This window comes from Equus caballus, chromosome 6 (genome assembly GCF_041296265.1).
Source record: "Equus caballus isolate H_3958 breed thoroughbred chromosome 6, TB-T2T, whole genome shotgun sequence".
NCBI lineage: Eukaryota > Metazoa > Chordata > Mammalia > Perissodactyla > Equidae > Equus > Equus caballus.
The window spans coordinates 16,069,203-16,091,545 of record NC_091689.1 but is presented as its reverse complement, the minus strand read 5'-3'; the positions used below and the strand labels follow the sequence as shown (position 1 = coordinate 16,091,545).

The 22,343-nt window shown below is 39.0% G+C and overlaps 1 protein-coding gene across 8 annotated transcripts in view; it reads left to right on the top strand.

The window, feature by feature from the left end:
* SPHKAP (SPHK1 interactor, AKAP domain containing) overlaps window positions 1–22,343 on the top strand; it is a 154,411-nt gene that overhangs the window by 116,122 nt on the left and 15,946 nt on the right. For all 8 annotated transcript variants that reach the window (XM_070269438.1, XM_070269437.1, XM_070269436.1 and 5 more), the window contains 2 exons: window positions 5,757–6,012; window positions 7,125–10,902. In XM_070269438.1, coding sequence (XP_070125539.1) covers window positions 5,757–6,012; window positions 7,125–10,902 — 4,034 coding nt within the window. The remainder of the gene's footprint in view (window positions 1–5,756; window positions 6,013–7,124; window positions 10,903–22,343) is intronic.

The following is a 22,343-nucleotide window of genomic DNA, read 5'->3' as shown; positions in this document are numbered from 1 at the left end:
GTTGTCCCAGAATACCACAATTTCTTCTTTCTGCATGTTATTTCTTTCTTGGGATACTCCAAACCAGCCAACCTAATAAATACAGGATAGCAGCTGCAAGGATGGAACGGGAGTTTGCTGGGCCCAAAGAATAAAATTCCCAGCCGAAGCGAATGTTACTAGAAATAAAGCAGGAATTAAAATACTATTATTCTCATTCAATGCACTGGTGTTCACTGTTGTTAAATAAATCATTATAACACTCTTTATTTGAAGAAAACTAAAACTATTTCAAATTGTTTAATCAATTTATAGGAAAATATATAAAATATTTCTAAAGGCATATTGTATAAGAGATTGCTAATTTTCTCAAATAAAATACTTGATAGTGATACATGACACAGCTACAGATTAAAATAATGAGCATTTGTTTTCCTCCAAATTGTTCTTTCTTGAGTTTTAGTTTTGCTGGAAAATTTTAAAATCTTCTTTTATTCTTCAATGCATCTAAATATAAAAAATCTCAGAAGCCCACTCACTATTTCTTGCTCTACTCCAGATGCTTCATAAAAATCTACAATTTGCTAATCAAGACTAGAACAAAATTCTTCACAGTCAGTCTAATAGCACATTTCCTTGTGAGAAAATTAATTGTCTAAAAAGAGAACACAGAAATGGGTCTAAGTGCCCTCTCTTTACATTAGGCAAAACCATGATGACCAAAAGCAATTTTCACACCTGAGTTTTAAGAGTACTTCTGCACTAGGCCTGTGAGGATTCCTAATTAAACATGACAGAAAAACGGCTTAAACACAAAGAGAATGTATTTTCTCTTGTAACTAAAAACTCCAGTGGCTGGATTAGATACAGGGACTTGCACAATGTCATCAGGACATGGATTTTCTCTTGTGGCCTCTTTCCTGCTTTCTCCATTTTCCTCATCATGAGACAAGCTCTTCCTGCAAGGAGACGATATCCCTTTGGGTTCAAGTTGAGCAAAATTGAATGACTCTTCCAAGTGGCTCCTAGCAAACGTTGCATTGTGTTCTGTTGGCTTTCATGTGTCACATGCCCATTTCTGAACCAATCCCTATGGCCTGAGGAATGCAGTGTTTGGATTGGCCAGGCCTGCATCACATGATCACCTCTGGAGTTTGAGGTGAATTACTGCATGTGAAGTACTTGGACTGTGAGTGGGCCAGAAAATGGCATCTCACAGCATATGAGAACCAGAAGAAGGGTGAATGATGTTGGCTCACAAAAGTAACACAGACATTCATTAGGGTCAAAAGAGTCAAATTGCCCAGGACTCATTAAAGATCATCCACCAAACCATGTTCAAATCTGCGTACTTTTCCTAAGAGCTATGAAGAATTGCCTGTGAACTATAACACTCTTAAACATTTCATTCTTCTTTATTTCAAGAGTCTCCATCACTTCCTTTGTATCACTTCACCCTCTACAATCTCCCAAAGGCCTACATCATTTTGTAGGTACCACAATCCATATGTTTTAACAGACCAGCAATGTTAGGGCAGCATATCAATGCTAAATCCCATCTTAGCAAGTACGTACACATTTAGGGATATTCTCTGTTTGGCTGCCTTGCCCCATTAAAATTGGCAATCTGTTAATCCATAAGGAAGGATGAAGATATCGGCAGAGGCAACTTGAGCTGGGTTAAGTGGAGAGGTCTAAATCAGTCCCAAGGGCATAGCTCATGTCCCCATTGCCCCTGTGTGGAAGAGAGTCAACAAGCTACTTGGCACCTTTGACCCAGGAAATTACAATGCCAAAGAAGATTTTTGACAATCAGCCTAAAATTTTCAGTAGTCCAGGTAACAAATTACCTTACTTCTCTTAACTTTGATTTCCTATTCTACAAGAGGGAGATTTTAAAAAATACTTTTCTACATTCTCGGAAACAAGTCAAAGTGATTTAATGAAATAATATGAAAGCACCTTGAGAAGTGCGGAGGATATTCAAATGCAAAGTTTTATTTTCTATCCATACAAAAAAACTGAAGGAAGATGAAGGAGAAAGAAATGTTATTTAAAGCAAAATAAAGTAGCAGAGTAGAGTACTAAGAACAGGAGTAATCATCTATTTACATACTGGCTGGGCTCTTTCAAGCAAGACAAGTATAATATTGATGCAAGCCTAATGGAGGAAGTGCCTTTTCTGCTTCTTGAGGAATTTTGTTATCTATGAGCAGTTTTCTCTTTGTTTATTCATGTCTTTGTGCTTCAACAAATAACTCTATTGCTTTTTTATGTTGCTGCATTATTTTACAATTAAATTATACAATTGGAAAAATGTAAGAAAATATTCATAACATCCCTCATTCATTCAACAAGTATATATTGTGCACCTCCTGAAAGTTAAGCCCTGTCTAGATGCTGAAGATGTGGCAGTAAATAAGTCAGACATCTTGCTTTCATGGAGCTGCCTACTTACAGCCTGGCATCTTCTCAGACATTCTTTCTTATGAATATTACTAAATATATAAAAACATATGCCCAACTATCCATGCATATGTGTTTCAAAAGACTAATGAATACACACCAGTGAGACAGAGATGAGGAGGAGGCACGACAGTTACCTTTTCCCTCCTCGAATTGTTCTTAGCAGAGTCTTAGGATAAGACTCTTAAAAAGTCTTAAGAAACACGATCATTACAATAGTCAACAGTCAAGTCAAATACTAAGTGGAAAATGTAAGTAAAATCAATTATTTTTCTACAGAAGGAAATTTTTCTGAGATGTTTATTATGTACAGTAATAAGATCTACTCCTGTGGCTGTCCTTGCTATGAAATGAACACATAATTTTACTGAGCATACTTTGAGTTTGAGGAGGTCTAGGTACAACCCATCATCTTTACCAAATTGCATATCTTCTGTGGACATTGGATCTTTGTTATTGGACCATGGGGAGAATTGGAAAGGACACAGGAATTGGAGTCCAACAGACCTGGATTGCAAGGCTGGCTCTTCCAATTTGTATTTGTGTGACCTTGAAAGGACCAGTTAGCCTTTCTGTGGCTCTGATTTCTCATCCGCAAGAGAGCAATAGCACCACCAACCTCATAGAAAATTATTTGCATCAGAGGTAATAAGAAATGCCAAGTACCTAATAGACTACCATAAAAATTTTATAATAATATCTGCAATTATTTTATAGGCTATATTGTTTAAACTTCATTTACCTAAGACTCCCAGGATGTTTATTAACTTTCAAGAAGATTGCAAAGAAAATGTTTTCTGTCTACAAAAACCATAGCTCTGTAGCATTCCACATTGAATAATATGATTGCTCGAAGTCTATCTTGAAGTATTACTTAACTTTCATATTGCTTTGTTAATATTCTTTTGATTCCTGCCACATTTTACCTTATGTTATATATATTTAATCTAGATGATGTGAAATGACCAACATGCAATCATTTTGACCTGCAAATATGGCAACTTCCTGTGGTTCAACTTTATAATTGTTTTTATTCATGTCTGAACCACTGGGCAGTGTATGGTACTCCACCCCAGGACAATTGTGAGTCTTGTTTGCCCCTCCCAGCATACCTTGCATGTAATAGGCACTTAGAAAGTAGCTGGTAAATTTCAGTTTTGTGTATTATATCTGAATTCAGTGGAAAGAAAATTAAGCCAGCTGCTATTACTCTATAACAGCAATTCGTCACCATTTGGGGGGGTGTTGCAGACTCTTTATGAATTTCATAAAATCTATAGACCAGTACTTGTCGAGTGTCGATGGGTGTAGAAATCTCCCAGAGATTCATTGAAAATGCAGATTCTGATTTAGTGGATCTGGGGTGGGGACTAAGATTATGCATTACTAACAAGTGCCCACGTGACGCCCAGGCTGCTGGTCCACAACCTACACTTTGAAAAGCAAGGTTATGGACCATTTTTCTTGAAAAACAGACTTAATCACGTAAGCACGTTGATGAACGCTATTTCTGAGCCCCTGGGGGATGGACCCTTGGACTCCATGGAGAATGGTAGAATTTTTCATTTTATAATCATTTCTCCTGGAATTACTTTAATTATAATATCCAATCAAAGAGATTTATAAGTGATATTTTTGTAAGAAGAAGATATACTGCTTTCAGAAGTACAATTTGAATGTCTATATGTACGTATTCCTCTGCATGTGCACATACTCACCACTCACACACATGAATGTTCAGAGTCCAGGATTCCAAAATGGCGAGTTAACTAGGATTAGACTCAATTAACTCCAACCACAGGTAAGCATGTGATTTAAATAATTTTTTGTAAGGTGAACATTTAAACATAAAACATTTTTCCCAAACATTTCAGATTCTACTTTGGGATGAATTTATTTAGCTTCCCCCTACCCATTAACTCTCATTTCCATTCAATGAATTTTCTCTTAAAAATTACTATAAATCAGCATATTGGTCCTCTTATAAAAACGAAAACCCTGATGAACCAGACATGTTTGTAACTTACTGGTAATCTGTGTGCAAGCAATTGAAACATTTTCATTGCTATTCTAGTGAACAACAGTGTGAGTAGTGAAGACTTGTAGTGGAGAAGAGGAATATGATCTGTAACCCCAGAACTGAACACAATTAATAGGTTTCACTGGGACACCATTCAATATTTTGGGCCTTCTTATCACTGCTATCCCCATACACTGATGTTTTAGAGATAATTAATTCACTTCACGTGGATTTCATTAAATCACATTTTGGCTGTTTCTTCAGATGAGCAACACAAATGATCACTTCTAACTGTACTTGATAGAACACTTGACACACTTCTGAAATCGTGGCAGAGGTTTTACTGAATATCACCAACGCAGAAAAAGATATTGGTCTGAGAAACTGGGACTCAGTTTAGTCAAGAAGCGGGCCCAAGATGGCCTTAACATTAAGTTTTAGACAGCCTTCTTCCTAACCCTAGGCCCTGACCTCCCTTTTTTGAGAAAATTTACTTTATAAAACTTATCACTATAAATTATTTCTCTGCCCAGTGCCCGGGCGCAGACCTACACCGCTCTGTTAGAGGCCATGATATGCTGGCAGCCCACATACTAAACATAGAGGAAGATTGGCCCAGATTTTAGCTCAGGGCAAATCTTCCCCAGCAAAAAAAAAAAAAAAGCCTCTTTCCAGTTTTACAGCCTAGGGATGCCTTTCTCAAAGACCTAAGAATCATCTCTTTGAAATATAATTATCAAAGAAGATAGTGCTCCTATCAGAGTGGAAGGACGGAAGCCTAACTTCAGTGGACACCTCATTCCAATTTGCAAAACTACCTCCTGCCATGAAGATACAAGAAAATTTACTTTTCTTTTGAGTAAAGCCAATTAGCAAATACAGATGGCCTACAATCCTCCTACACCAGCTCTTAAAACCCTATTCCTTTTTGTTTCAGTGCTTGTGACCCAACTCCATTCTGCCTCTCTCCCCTATTTTAATAGCTTTGAATAAGTCTTCCTGGCCTGTTTAACTTTGCTCAGTGCAATTTTTGCTTTGAAAGGAAAGTACAAAAATGTGATACAACTGGTCCACTTTCCCCTAAGTCAAACTTTTTCTAGGTACTCCGTGTTCCCAAACATCCCTTGAGGTTTTTTCAATCAGTTCATCAATATAAGCCCAGGAAATATTCCAAATATTTTAAAGGTCCCCACTCTTTCTAACAGGAGGTATTAGTGGAAGAAGAAAGGTCAGAGGCAATGGTTTTTTATTTTCTCTTTTAATAAATGCCTTTTTTTCTCTCTGCATTCAGTGTCCTTGGCTGCCAGATATCTGCTTGGTCCAGTGTGCAAGAGGGAACAGACCAAACAGTACCAATTGCATCATCTTTGAAATCAACAAATTTTTGATCGGTCTGGAACTGGTGCAGGAGCGGCAGCTCCACCTGGAAACAAACGTCTTGAAAGTGGAGGATGACACAAACTGTTCCTTGTCTTCAATTGAGGAAGACTTTCTCACTGCATCTGAGCACTTAGAGGAGGAAAGTGAGGTGGAAGAATATAGGAATGGTGAGAACTTTCCAATGAAACGAATGTGCATCCTGAAATTAGTCACGTATAAAAAGGTCTAGGTGAAATTTCAGAAAAGTTTCAGGCCACATCAGTTTGGCTGGCACATCACAGTCTTCACTTACTGAGTTTAGGGAGAGAAGGGGGTTGAGAGAAAACTAGGCTGGATGCTGACTAATGCCCTTAATACATTTAATGGTTAGATGGCTCCAGACTCCCTAAAGATGCCTTGGGGATGCTGAAGGAAATCTGTGTGTTTTAAAGGGAAATCCTCCTGCCTGCCAAGAGATGGAGATGATCACTGGGAGGAAAGTTAACTTCCCTAAGACTTCCATAAAAGCCGTCTATTAGTTGAAGCCGAGTTAAACTGTCCTGAATTCTATTACTGCCTCTTTGACGCAGTGAAAACTGGAGCCAGTTATCTCATATTTTCCAGCTTTGCTTTCTTTATCTGTAATTTAAGAGTGTAATAGTACCTCTAGAACTATTATATTTATTTTATTTATCTATATATATTTATTATGTTTAACTATTATTATTGTGAAGACAGAAGGAAATAACCCAGGCGAGTGCTTAGTACTCATGTATTCATCTTTCGATTGACTCATTAATAGAGCTCAGTGAACAATGGGTTCCTCTTCCCCACTGTTAGCCACAGAGGAAAGGATGCCCCAGATGTTGTTGCCACTGTCTCTGGGGCAAGTCCTATGCAAACTTCAGAGCAAATCTTTGCACAAGGCTCACTATTGAGGTTGCTCTAAACATCCTCCTTTCTCCCACTGTACCCACTGGGAAGCTCTAAGATGCAACTCCTGGGTTCCTTTCCCCCTGAAGAACGGTGACCAGCCCTCAGCTTCCAAACACTTTCTTCTTTCACTCTAGCGCTTGCATTTGTATCCCACATTGGAAACCATTTGGTTGGGCAGCATTCCATATTAGAACTCAAAAACCTTTTCAGATTCATTTTTCTTGAAGAAACATTCAAAATGCTATTTTGAGGGGGAAAAAAAAACACCTGGTGCTTAAAGGCATTTTTAGAAAGTAATTGTTATTTTAGACTCATGAGAACCTGCTATCCAAAAAGTAATAATGGCCTTCATTTTCTCTTCTAGGTTATGAAAATATAAGTATTGCAGCCCATGTTTTAGAAAGTAAAAAGCCAGAGGAAGCCATCCAGGAGGAATGGAATTGCAGCAAGGAAAAGTTGCTTTGTACTTTGGAAGACAAATACGTTAGCAAATATCACACACTGTTGATTAAAACAGAAGGATCTCTGGAAAAAGCCGCAGAAGACACAACTTTGCAGAGTCTAGATCCCTCGGCCAAGCCATGTGAATGGAAAGGTGAAGCTGAAGAGAATGACGGACCAGCCACAAACTGTTATTATTCAGAAAATTTTAAAGGTCAAGTGGGAAACTCACAGGCACTATATATTCCAGGCGATGCTTATTTCTCCAGGATGGTTGAGAAAGATGGACCTTCTGCATGTGGCACTGTCACTGAGCATGGCAGCAACTTAGACCCAGGAGACCACGAGGATGGAACAAACTCTCTTCCTCCCATACAACATGGAGAAGTCACAACTGGCGAGTATGCTACAAATTTAGCAGAATCTGTGCTGCAAGACGCATTTATTAGACTATCTCAGTCTCCACCTACGATACCCCAGGAACCTGAAGCCAGTGTTTCTGTAGGAAGTGTTCTGCTTCCCACTGGCTGTTCCACGAAAGATATCGTGGTCCCTCAGTCATGGAATGAGCTCCCCAAAATAGTCATTTTTCAGAGTCCAGATGGCAGCAATACTGCCCCTGAGCCAGGCATCTCCTCGTGGCCTGAGACAGAAGTCTCTGCTGAAACCTCAGGCGTCCTCTCTGGAGAGAACACCAGACACCCCCAGAGTGCTCTAGAAATAGCATTAGCTTGCGCAGCCACTGTGATTGGAACCATTTCGAGTCCACAGGCCACAGAAAGATTCAAAATGGAGCAAGCATCCCTGGTTTCAAACCGTCCACTGGGTGGCGATGGACCAATGCAAACTGAAGCACCCGAAGGACCCAAGGAACCTTCCGTCAGTGAATACTCGCTTCCCTCTGCTTTGTGTGGCATGACTCAGGTGGCGAGCGCCATTGCTGTCTGTGGCCTGGGTGAAAAAGGAGAGGTGAAGTGCCCTGTGGCTTCAAGTGGGCACGTATCTGCAGCTAACGCTTCTGCAGCAACCCCTCCACTTTGTAGTCTAGCGACAGGGAAGAGCATGGAGCTGGGGAACGAAGCCATTGCTGAGGCGCTGCTCAAGGAGGCCGCTCTGGTTTTAACGAAACCTAATACCTACAGCAGTATGGGAGACCTCATGGAATCAATGACCAGGAGAATCATAGAAAATGCTTCGAAGCCTCAGAGCTCGTGCTCAGAAAATGTGATCGGTAATGAACTGGCACAGACCCTGTCCAATGTTATCCTGAAGCATTCGATGGATGAAGTTCACCAGAAAAATAAAATATTCGACCCCGATGATGGCAGGCATTCATCTGAAACTCTGGACACCTTGATGGAAAGTACACATCAACTGCTCTTCAATGTGATATGCTCCACGATCAAGAAGATGAGCCATATGATACAGCTTGGTGAATGTCCCACAGGCCTTTCTAAGGAGACCATCAGATGGAGGGAAATGGACCTGGATTGCCAACTACCGGATCAGGCTGCTGGTCAAGCATGGACAAAAGCCACCGAATACTCCAGTGGCCATCCACTTAGCAATAGCACCGGTCTTGTTATCAATGATCTGGTGGACGATGTGCATCTGAAACAAGATAACCGGGGCCCAGTGAAGCCAGGCCTCTTCCAGAACCCCACGCTGCAATGTGAATTGTCCTGTAGTCCCAGAGTGACTGATTCTTCGACTGCTGAAACATCCCCCGAGGAAATATATCTGAAAGGAACAGATGTGGGAGAAGATACAAAAAACCCTCATCAGACGCCCAGTCACAATGAGAATGAACGCAGAGTCTCTTCAGAAGGAGAAAGGACACCAACAGTCGGCAAGTGCAGCAGCTGTTCCCAGGATGCTGAGGACAGCATCCATGCAAATGTCCAAGAAAAGTACAACGGTGCCTCACCTCTAAACAGTGAAGTTCAGGTTAACCTGTCTTTGTTAGGGAATGACTTGCTCCTTCCTGCTCAATCCGTACTACAGGCAAAACACGCAGACGTATACGGCATTACAGACTTTGCGGAAGAATTAGCAGAGACGATTGTTTCCATGGCAACTGAAATCGCAGCGATTTGCCTTGACAACTCAAATGGAAAACAACCCTGGTTTTGTGCATGGAAGAGAGGGAGTGAGTTTCTGATTACCCCGAACAAACCCTGCCGATCCTTGAAAAGGAAGAAGGAGAGCCAGGCCAGTGGGGCCACCGTGAGGAAACACAAGCCACCGCGGCTCAGCGAGATCAAGAGGAAAACGGATGAGCACCCAGAGCTGAAAGAAAAGCTGATGAACAGAGTTGTGGATGAGTCTATGAACCCTGAGGACATCCCAGATTCTGTTAATATTTTTGCAAATGAAGTGGCAGCCAAAATCATGAACCTAACAGAGTTCTCCATGGTGGAAGGTGTCTGGCAAGCCCAGAGCTATACCCGGAATCGGCTACTCAGTGGAGACAGGTGGAATCGGCTGAAGGCCTCCAGCTGTGAAAGCATTCCAGAGGAGGACTCTAATGCCAGGGCATTTGTAAACAGCTTGGGTTTAACGAGCACCCTAAGTCAGCCAGTTAGCAGAGCCAGCTCAGTCTCCAAGCAGTCGAGTTGTGAGAGCATCACTGATGAGTTTGCCAGGTTCATGGTGAACCAGATGGAAAATGAAGGAAGAGGATTTGAGTTATTGCTGGATTACTATGCAGGCAAGAATGCCAGCAGCATTCTGAACTCAGCTATGCAACAGGCGTGCCAGAAAAATGACCACCTCAGTGTGAGGCCAAGCTGTCCCTCCAAACAGTCCAGCACCGAAAGCATAACTGAGGAGTTCTATAGGTACATGCTGAGGGACATTGAAAGAGAAAGCAAAGACAGCGCCTCCTCCAGAAGAAGCAGCCAGGACTGGACAGCCGGCTTACTGTCGCCTTCTCTGCGATCCCCACGGTGTTACAGACAGTCGTCCGTGCCAGATAGCAGGTCCCTGGGTGCCAGGCTGACAGTGAATGTGCCCATCAAAGCCAATTCCTTAGATGGCTTTGCTCAAAACAGCCAGCCAGATCTCCTAAGTGCACAGCCAGTCAGTAGTGCTTCCTCCTCGGGGCTCTGCAAATCTGACTCTTGCTTGTATTGGCGAGGCGGGACCGACCAGATCACAAACATGCTAATTCATGAGACGTGGGCAAACTCAATCAAGGCCCTTATGCAAAAGAACAAAATTATCACGGATGATGCCGAGGCAGCTGACGCTGAGCCTGTTTCTGGTGGCTCTGGCTTGCAAGTGGAGAAATGTGTGAATAGATCAGCTTCGAGCAGAGGGCGAAGTGGGCCAACCCTTCTTGTTCAGGAGTCTGTTGATTACCCAAGGAAAGACTCTGTTACCGAAAGCAAACATCCCCCAGTGTGGTCTCCAAGCAAAGCTGCTCCTCTTACAAAGCACAAAGGTCTAGATTCAAAAAAGGAAACTTCCTCGTGCCGTGATGCTGTCCCTCTGAGCTGCACCAGGCGATCACTTTGCTCAAGGGAAGTGCCTTTAATTCAGATTGAAATGGATCAGAGAGAAGAGTGCATTGGAGAACCTGAACACTTCCTTTCCAACAACAACCCCCTAGAGGAAGCAGAAGAGCCTTTGAAAAAAGAAAAAGTGTCAGATGTGGTGAGGAGTGGAGACGCTGCCCTGAGTGCCTGCCCAAACCACAGGTGAGTGAATGATCTCTTAGATTAGACAGGGTGCATGGCGCTGGAGTTTACATCTTACTTAATATTTATCCTAAAATTTATTCTAAATCTTAGGGACTTTTTTGATACAATAACTAAATTCCTGAGACACTAAATGACCTCCCTGGGTTAATATGCAATTATAATAGAAAGTTGGAAGTAATCTTTTTTTAAATTTCTAGAACAAATTGAATTCATTTATATAACAGAAGAAATAAAGTATCATTCTCCCCATCAAAATTAATCTCCCATAATATGCTACCTTTTAACACTTATTCCTGGCAATTTTCAAGCAAAAATAAAATTATGTCAACTTATCCATTCGAAAATAGTTACCTTTAAATAAATTTTAATATTGGAATATGACATTAAATATTTTGGCATCGTTTTTCTCTAGGGTCCCTCATTTCAAGTTTTTCCTTTTTGTCTTGCTCTAAAGATCTTTGCAAGGACACTGTGTCCCACAAGTGCTGGCCCTTTAGAAGCATGGTGTGATCGTGGTAGTATAGTGCAAAGCAACACCGGAGTATTGTTATTTCAATAGTTCTTTTCTAGAAAATTGTGATGTAGGTAACAATTCATTTTAAATTTGAGGCAAAAGAATTATTTCTCTCAGACTACTTAAATAATTGTCAATTCCTTTTACAACTCCCATTTTGTATTAAAAAAAATTCATAAGGTTCTTGAATATGAGACCATTGTATCATTTTTAAATTTTTGGTCTATAGTTCAAGTCGAACAAAACAGAAACAAAAACTAAGCTACTGGCCTCGGAAAACATAATTTGGAGAAATAGCCAGTCTAGTCTTTTCAGAGACACATGCCTGTTGTACAAAGACCCTGTGATTATTTTAGTCTTTCAGTGCAATAAAAAGTTGAACACAGCCTTCATCAAATTTCACCAGCTCTCAGAAGTCCCCAGTACTTTTCAACCCCCACCAGGAAAGCGAGAGGGATCCATCTTCAGATGCTCATGCTCCCCATCAGTAAAGGGCATCGTTACGAAGTGTGGGTGGGGGGTGATCCAGGTGCACTTGAGTATTTCCTTCTTAGCCACTTAGTGCTAAGAACTTAACTTTGCAATTCGTTTAAATCCTGGAATAATGTAAGGAAGAAAGCATGAAAACGTACAAGCAGAAGAATACGAGGTTAAACGAAATGAAGTACGGGCCAAGCTGATCAGAAGTCAAATTCTTATCCATCACTAATTCTCCAGCTAAACACAATACTCGTCAGTCTCATAGGAGTACCATATCTCACTTTACTATTCACCACCTTCAGAAAGAATGGGGACTTTTAAGTTTTTAAAAGTGATCAGAGTTGAAGAACCAAAATTAGAATTACCTCAATGTGAGATAGAAGAAAATGGAAAATCCTTATTTTAGATTCCAGGTGTCTGACTTAGCGTCTGCTTGAACACAGAGATCATAAACCACCTGGGGATTCTTAGTCCGAGAAGGTTACCTAGTTAGGGAGCATTCATGAACTAGTAGTTCAACAAGATCTGTGGTTGTAGGTTCAAATCAAACAGTGATTGTCACTGAAGATAAATACGATTCATTATACAAATTTGAGTTAAATGTCACTAATATCATACTTAAAATAGGTACAATCTGAGAACTTTCAAAAACTAGGGAAATATGTATGAATAAAGCCTCCGACTGATTTAGATTTGCGTTCTGTGTATGACCCAAGCACATCTTCCCTCAGCTCATGATATGAATTTCTAATTTGGTTTTCCAACAATGAAAGAAAAAAGAATGTGGAATTATCAGTATTAGAAATTCAAGAGCTGAATCTGCTTCCAAAACATAAGGACTAAGTATTAAATATACTTTTGTGTGTGTGAAGCAATATAAAACTATTATAGAACATAAACTCCATTAGCTAACCTTGTAACCACGTCACCTTGCAGAAGTTCCCTCATCTCTCTACTCCAGTTTACTTAGCTATAGGTGGGAATAATAATAATAATTACATCATAAGAGGGTTCTTAAAATTTAAATAAAGAAATGCAGGGACCAGCCCAGTGGCATAGTGGTTAAGTTCACACACTCCACTTCAGCAGCCTGGGGTTCACAGGTTCAGATCCCGGGCATGGACCTACACACTGCTCATCAAGCCATGCTGTGGCAGCATCCCACATACAAAATAGAGGGAGACTGGCACAGATGTTAGCTCAGGGCCAATCTTCCTCACCAAAAAAAAAAAGGGGGGGAATTCAGATAAAGCTCTTAACTTAGTACTTAGACCATTATAAGCACTCAACAAATGTTTACTTTATGGTTTTTGTTGTTGTTTGGAGTTAGGGTGTATGGTTGCCTTTATTGCATGAGATATTTTTCCCAAGAAAAACCTGTTATGAACAGTGGGAAAATTTTATTAAAACATGAGAATTCTCAGGATTTGCAAGGGAGGAAATTAGTCATATTTAGACTACATTTTCTAAGCTCAGAGTTGTTGTCATGGGGTTTGATGTGTCAAAATAGCTAAATATCTAACTCAATTCCCTGTGATAGAGTTCCTCCCCACTTATACACAATAGAGAGATAGGTGACCAGATGTCAATCCTGTTTGGAGGTGGGAAGGTATCACGTCCTGAAGATATTTTTAGAGCTCTGGGTAGAATGAAAAAAAAATTCCCTTAAGAATTTTATGATCACAGCTTGCTTTAATGCATGTTTGAGGTTCTAATTTGTACCATCTGTGTGGTCCAGGAAACCACAGGCTGGTAGATTACCTTAAATAAATATTAGGTTAACAATATTGTGAGACCTTGGCCAAGGCAAATATAAATCTCAGGATATTTAAGCCCAGGTCTCAAAGGATTCCAATAGATAAAGCCCCATCAAATATGAGCTCAGAACCTCAAATTGCAAGATACACAAGGAATCAAGGCATTGCAAGCAAGACTCAGCACAAACACCAAACAGCAGGATTAGTCCTAACAAGGATTTCAGATGTTGGAATTATCAGATACAGAAAAAGACTCAAAACAGCCAACACAATATTAAAGGAGAAGAACAAAGTCAAGTGATGCTATCTGACTTCAAGACTTACTATAAAGCTCCAGTAATCAAGACAGTGTGAGAATGGCCAAAGAATAAAAAAATAGATCAATGGAACAGAATAGAGAGCCCAGAAATAGACCCACACAAACATAGTCAACTGATCTTTAGCAAAGCATCAAAGGCAATATGAAAGAAAAAAAGATAGCCTTTTCAACAAATAGTGCTGGAACAACTGGACATCTACATGCAAAAAAATCTAGACAAAAACTTACACCCTTCACAAGAATTAACTCAAAATGGATCATAGACCCAAATGTAAAATGTAAAACAATAAAATTCCTAGAAGAAAACAAGGAAAAATTTAGGTGACCTTGGGTTTGGCAATGACTTTAGATACAACACCAAAGACATAATTCATGAAAGAAATAATCAATAAACTGGACTTCACTAAAATTAAAAACTTCTGCTCTGTGAAAGACACTAATAAAGGGACTGGAAGGCCACAGAGTGGGAGAAAATATTCCCAAAAGACATATGTAATAAAAATATTATTATCCAGAATTACAAAGAATTCTTAAACCTCAATAATAAGAAAATAAACCACCCGATTAGATAAATCAGCAAAAGACTTGAACAGACACCTCCTCAAAGAAGAAATACGGATGGAAAATATGCACATGAAAAGGTACTCAACATCACATGTCATTAGGCAGTTGCAAATTAAAACAACAATGAGATACCACTACACCCCTATGAGAATGGCCAAAGTCTGAAACACTCACAGCACAAAATGCTGGGGAGGATATGGAGCAACAGGAACTTATATTTATTGCTGATGGAAATGCAAAAATGGGACAGCCAGTTTAGAAGACAGTTTGGCAGTTTCTTACAAAACTAAACACACTCTTTCCATAGGATCCAGTAGTCGTGCTCCTTGGTATTTACCCAAATGGGTTGAAAACTTATGTCCACACAAAACACCTGATTTTATAGAAGCTTTATTCATAATTGCCAAAACTTGTAAACAACCAAGATTTCCTTTAGTAGGTCAATGGATCAACACTGGTACATCCAGACAATGAAATGTTATTCAGCACTAAAAATAAATGAGCTATTACAAGCCAGGAAAAGACATGGAGGAAACTTAAATGCATACTATTAAGTGAAAAAAGGCAATCTGAAAAGGCTGTATACTTTATGATTCCAACTATATGACATTCTTGGAAAAGGTAACACTATGGAGACAGTGATAGGATCAGTGGTCATCAGGGGTTAGGAGGGATGAAGGGATGAATAGATGGAGCACAGAGGATTTTTTGGGCAATGAAACTATATGGTACTGTAATGGTGGGTATTTGTCATTACATCTTTGTCCAAATACATAAAATGTATAACACCAGAGTGAACCCTAATGTAAACTATGGACTTTGGGTAATAATGATGTATATATGTAGGTTCATTGGTTAAAACAAATGTACCACTCAGGTGCAGGACGTTGACAGGAGAACATATGGGACTTCTCTATTCTTTCTGCTCAACTTTACTCTGAGCCTAACACCGCTCTAACAAAATAAAACCTGTTAAAAAACAAAGGCTAAGTAGTAACTTTTTATAAAACCAAAATCTTAGAGAACATGCCCTAAGAGATCTTCACAATGAGAAACGTTAATGGAAGTTCTTAGGCTGAAGGAAAATAATACTGATGGAAACTTGGACTACACAAAGGAACAGAGAGTTCCACAAATAGCGAACATATAGGTAAATATAAAACATTTTGTCTTACTTTTAAAATCTCTTTAAAATATAACAATTTAAAACAAAAATTATGTTTTATGATATATGTAGAACTAAAATATGTGTCAATTATGGCACAAAGTATGGGAAGGGGAAATGGGAGTATACTGCTATAAGAGTCTTTCATTCTATGCAGACTTGTGTAAGGTAATCTGCAGGTAGACTGATAAATTTAAGATGCATATTGTAAACCCTGGAACAAACAGTTATGCTAATAAGCCAATAATAGAGATAAAATGAAATGCTAAAACTTTCTCAATTAATTCAGAGAAATGCAAGAAAAGAGGAGGAAAGAAGCAAAGAACAGATGGTACTAATAAAAATAGTTATCAAGATGATATATTTAAACCCAATCATATTGATAATTACATTAGTTTTTAATGGTCTTAACACTCCAATTAAAAGGCAGATTGTCAGACAACAAAAAAAGCAAATCCCTGTCAAAAACTATAAGAAGGGCACTTCAAGTATAAAGACACAGATGGGTTAAAAGTAAAAGGATAGAAAAAGAAATATTATAAGAAATATAGAGTAGCTATGTTAATATCAGACTGAGTAGATGTCAGGACAACGAATTAATCAGGGAGAAAAAGGGATATTTTATGACGCTAGAAAAGCCAATTCATCATGAAGGGCGCTTACCACTTGCATAGTAATAGTAAATGTGTAATCACCTAAATAACAGAACTTCACACTACACAAACCAAAACTCGATGGAGCTGGAAGGAGAAATAGACAAATCCACAATTACAGCTGGAAATTTCACGCTTTTCTCTCAGTAACTGATGGAATAGCAGACAGAAAGCCAATAAGGGTATACAAGACTTGAGCAACATCCTCAATCAATTTGACCAGTTAACATGTATTAAACACTCCACTGACAACAGCAGAATATGCATTTTTTAAGGGTACTTGAAATGTTCACCAAGATGAACCAAAAGCCATGAAACAAATCAACAAATTTAAAAAAAAAATGAAATCATATAGAGTATGTTCTCTGACCACAATGGAATTAAACTAAAAATCAATAACAAAAAATGTCTAGAAAATCCCCCGAATACTTGAAAATTAACAACACACTTCTAAATTATCTATTGGTCAAAAATAAGTTACAAGGGGAATTAGAATAAATTTTTAAAAGAAATATGAAAAAAAGTAATTAGCGGGCTATGCAATAATATAGATGAGGACAATGCAGAAAATAACACAATGGTCCTGAAACCAATTTGCTGAAACAGCAACAACGAAAGAATTTTTTTAAAAAGAGACATTATTCAAATGCTATTCAAGCCTATTGCATCTGGAAAAAAATCTAATCTTAGAATAGATTTTCAGTTGAATGTAAATGAAAACATATATCAAAATTTGTGGGATGCAGCTAAAGCAGAACTTAGGAAAGAAACATACCTTTAAATGTTTCTATTTTTAAAAAAGAATAATGATCTAACATCAATGATCTAAACTTCTACCTTAAGAAGCTAAAAAGGGATGGTCAAATTAAACCCAGAGTAATACAAGGAAGGAAATAATAAAGTAAGAGCAGAAATCAGCAATTATGAAAGTAAAAAAGAGTAGAGAAAACCAATGAAAACAAAACCCTTTTTAGTCTAAAGGTTGGTGAACAAAGACATGTCTATGCATTTAAAGTTAAGGTAAAATGCTTAAAATGTGTATGTTTAATTATCGTGATTTCCCCCTTCAATGACGTTTTTAAAAGAATTGCATGAGCCATTGGAAAGAGGGATTTTATTGTAGTTCTATATTTATTTTTATTGTTACCTTCTATCTATGGCAAGTGATTCATGTTTTCCATTTATAGTAATCACTCAAAATTTCTTTTTCAAATAAAAATATTTAGGTTATAGAAAGTAAACTGATTTAAAGAAATATTTTTATTGTTACAATACAAGGGGCATGCAGATAAGTCAAAAATCATGACTGGTTTGCCAGTAAATCAAGTAGGGAAACACTGGGCTGGATGATCTCTAAGATCTCTACCAACTCAGAAATGCTGCAGTTTAATTTGATATCATATCAAATACAGTCCTCAAGAGCTCTGTGTGTGAACTGTAAGATCAGAAGTGGGGAAAAAAGCCATCTGCATGTATCTGCATAACAAATTTCTGCATTATTCATAAATAAATGAGTAAAGCTATAAAGTTCTCTCAAAAGAAAATGAAAACTAGTGTTTTAGATAATCATTATTTATTCTGAATTCCCACTTAGGTAATGTGGAGTATGAGATTTACTGTAAATAGAGCATGAAATTGAAATAAAATAAAATATACTGACAGACTTATTTTTAACCCAGATGCTCAATGTCAAATCACTGAGATGTAACTTCCGCTTTAGTAAGAAATATCCTGGAGTGAGTTTTTCTAATAACATAAGGTCCTAATTTAGTAAGGAATTAGTCCAGGAAATTATGTTTTAACTAAGCAAACAAATGGTTTTGGAGCGCTCTCCTTTTGCTCAATACTTGGCTCATTTCCACTCTTTTGGGACTATGCCTATTGTTTCCATTTGTCATCAGTGAACTTTTCTTTCGTTTGAATTTAACTAAATTGACTAAATGTCTCTTTGGCTGCATCCGTTCGCTCCCTTTCTCCTTGCTCAATTTGGAGAAGTCTCAACATTTTTTAAAGGAAAATCAAGCTTATTAAGGGTGTCTTTTCACCAAATGTTAGCAGCAGGGCATGCTAGAAACAGCCACACCTCAATACCCAGAATGAGGTGAGAAGGAATCTTAGGGGCAAGGATCCAAAGCCTGTTGTGAAATTCCCTAGGTAACAAGTTCACATATCAATAAGGGGATTTTTAATCATACTCCCAAAGTTCTGCTTTGAAATTCTACTCTCTATACTAGAAGTCTTTAAAAAAATTAAAATATCTAACCAGTTTCAAAGAAAGAATAAAGGTACTAATTCTATGATTGAGGAAAATTACAGACTTTTCTGCAGCCAATATACTATTTTGAGTGAAAGGGACGAAGTGTCTTAGGTTGTATTCCCTGCGAACAGACCTTGGGAGGGAGAGTTTCAGGCAGATAATTTGTTAGGGAGTGCTCTCCAGAGATATGTGTACCTACATCTGCAAGGAGATGGGAAAGGCAAGATTGGACAGAGGGAGAAGGTGTCTCCAAATGTGTTTGCAACTGATGCCTCAGCACATCTTACAGGAAACCATGAAGCTGGGATAGTCTGTCAGATTTGATGCAAATTAAGGCAGAGAGTGGGTTTTTGTATGTCTGTATCGGCTGGTCATGGGGATGCTCATTGGTAGAGGGCACGATTCCCTCCCTGATGGTAATTCACAGCGTGCACTGGAAGAAGCCAATATTCTCTACAGTCAGCCTGTAGTGGCCTAGAGAAGCAGTCTAGTAACCACTACACCAAGTTACTATGTTTTTCACTGTGAACCGAGAAATTTGCTCTTGCTTTTTGTTTGCAGCCGTTAATGTCCTTCTCTACTATACTTATTAGTTTTGATGGCCCTGTAGGTAGTGTTGGGAGAAAAGTTTCCATGAATATGTTCACGTTTCTGTATATTTGGCTTCCTGAGTAAGGTTCACTGGCACCTAAATTGAAGGATGATTGACTACTAACCCCAAAGATAGAGACTTCTAAAGACATTCAGAGGTTTATATTCCTAGAGCTATTTGTTTACATTCCAGGGTGGTGAAGCTGAGACCATCTCCTCCTCCGCTCTGCAGAGAAGGTTCGGATTTGTTTATAATGTAGAGCAAAGTCAGCCTCTTTGTCTCTCTCTCTCTCTGTGCTCCTATATGGACTCCAAGATTCATAATTTGTAGGTTCCTCTCTTATGGTGCAAACCTCACTAGAGTGTGGTGTGCAGTAAAGAGTTGGGGCATGAGGAACTGACGCAAGCTGCTATGTGAGTAAATAAGTGGTCTGATCCCTAATCTAGAGCTCTCGTATTCACGTGTGTGTGAGTGAGTGCAGCTGTGTCAGGCAAATTAATGCAAAGTCAAGCCTATTAAGGATCTGCTGTCACCAAGTGTTGACAGCACAGCATGCTAGAAACTGCCACACCTCGATACCATGGTTATTCAGAATGCTGTTAGCTTGCAAGTAGTGTAACATCTTAGATCTTCTAATTTTGGACTTAATAGGTAGAGCTATCTAAATTGAGAGTATACGTCTAATTATGAAAGTAGACACTTTTAACAATAACATATTCATCTAAACAATATTTGATGTGTCCATAGCTCAGCTCCAAATATATAAAAATGTATAAAAATTCTTAATAATATATAGTATATACACAGATAGCTATGTATACTAGAGTGCAAACTAGGAAGCATCAAATGCTACCAAAAAAAATGGATAAATTGCTTTGACTATTCAAGAGAGATGGCCCTACCTGGGAAGATTAAGGACAGCTTCAGGGAGGTAGGAATGGTAAGAAGCATTGAGGGATAGTAAGAAGCAAAGATCAGGAAAGGGTGTTATTAGACTTATAAGTCCTAATGAAATTATATAATTTACAAATAAAGAATGATAGCAAACACTTGTTGGATACTTATATACCAGGCACTAAGTTAAATGCATTAATTATTATGATCTTATTTTCTAATTTATTTCTTCCATCTCATTAACGCATTATGATCTTATTTTCTAATTTATTTCTTTATATTTCTTAAAGAGGTTTATTAACTTGTCCAAGTTGAGAGGCCGGCCCAGTGGTGCAGTGGTTAAGTTCGCATATTCCGCTTCTCAGTGGCCCAGGGTTCGCTGGTTCGGATCCCGGGTGCGGACATGGCACCACTTGGCAAAACTCATGCTGTGGTAGGTGTCCCATGTATAAAGTAGAGGAAGATGGGCATGGATGTTAGCTCAGGGCCAGCCTTCCTCAGCAAAAAGAGGAGGATTGGCAGTAGTTAGTTCAGGGCTAATCTTCCTCAAAACAAATAATAAAAAAATAAAACTTGTCCAAGTTGAATGGGTGAAAGGTTGTGGAACTGGAATCTATAGGTAGTGGAACTGAAATTCAATCTACAGTTGAATAGGTGACAGGTGGTGGGACTGCAGGAACAGTGTTCAAAGCACTCTGGTCTCCAGCATGCAGTAGGAGCAGCAACAGGCAAAGACCAACAAGCAAGAAATCCCTGGAACGTTTGAGGAATGAGGAACAACAAGTAATTTTGTTTCCTAAGGAGTGACTCGATAGAGGCAGATAAAACTTGACAGGCAGGGAGGGCCATGAAGGGCAGAGGTTAGCTTCAGGGAGGTCTTGTAGGTTTTTGACAATCATGGTCAAAGACATGCCTTGGAAGCATTAATCTGGCATCAATGGGAAGAAGGTTTTGAGAGAAGAGGAATGGTTGGGGCTCAACTGTCAGGAGGTCAATACAATATAGTTCAGGCAAGAAGTGATGGTGCAATGCCCACCAGTCTCAAAATTTGAGGTCTAATGTCTGGTACCAACTCGTCGCAACCTTGGATAAGTCATTCGACCCCACTGAACTTCTACATCCTAATCTACAAGAAATCTCTGAGATTTCTTCCAAATCTAAAATTCTAGCACTTCAGAAGGACCTAAATTAAGACAATTCCATGAGCAGAGACAAAGATAAGTAGGTGAGAGTTACTTTAGAGATGGAACTGAAAGAACATGGCAACTGATTGAATGTAAAGAGCGAGAAGAAGAAGCCAGAAGACTGCAAGATTTATGCCCATTCAGAAAAGTCAATGGAAATAAAAACACAGGAAGAGGATGGGAGGGCAATTAGAGTGTGTTTTAGATGTATTGATTTTGAGATGTTAATGAGACATATTGAATATATTCAGAAGACCAGCCGTAAAAGAGCCCCAGAATCAGGAAGAGGGGTCCTGGCTGGAGTTCATATTTGAAAGCTATTTTCATAGGCAGGAGAGTAGATGAGATTGTTTAGGGACAGCCTGGAAAAGAGGGCAGTGAATCAATCAGAGCTAGCTATAGCGAAACTCAAATGAAAAAGAGAGAACCAGCTTCCAGAAAAGGAGTGTCTAGAGAGACAGAAATTCACGGGAGGCCAGGGAGGAAAGGCTTCAACGAGAAAGGCTGTCAGATCAAGGGTTAAATGTCTGGAGAGCTGCTTGATCTAAAAAAGCACGAATCTAGAAAAGTGGTGCTGATGTAGATCAGAGGTTTCAGGAAGGAGATGGTATAAAAAGGTGGCTGCAAGTGCAAAATATGTTTAGAGGCATTACTAGGCAAAATGACTTGGTAAACCACCAGAACTGAGGTGAGTACATGGTCCACTTGCATTAGAATCACCTGGAGTGGTTGTTTAAAATGCACATTTCTGGGCCTCCCTGCAGAACCACTGAATCATAATCTTTGGGGAGGATGCTCTTTGTATCTTCATTTTAAACACCACTGACCCACATTTATGTACATCACATTCTTATGTATACAGGCCATGTGTTTTTGAAATGAATGGAGGGAGTCCATTGAAAGACATCAATTAAAGAGATGGGAAAGCTGATGGAGAGTAATCCTGAAAAGGCAAAATGAGACCTAGGGCAACAGCAGAAGGATTAGCCTAAAATAAAGACTCCGCCTTTGTCCAAGGACATCCCGTTCACTATGGTGGAGATTCATTCTCAACAGAGT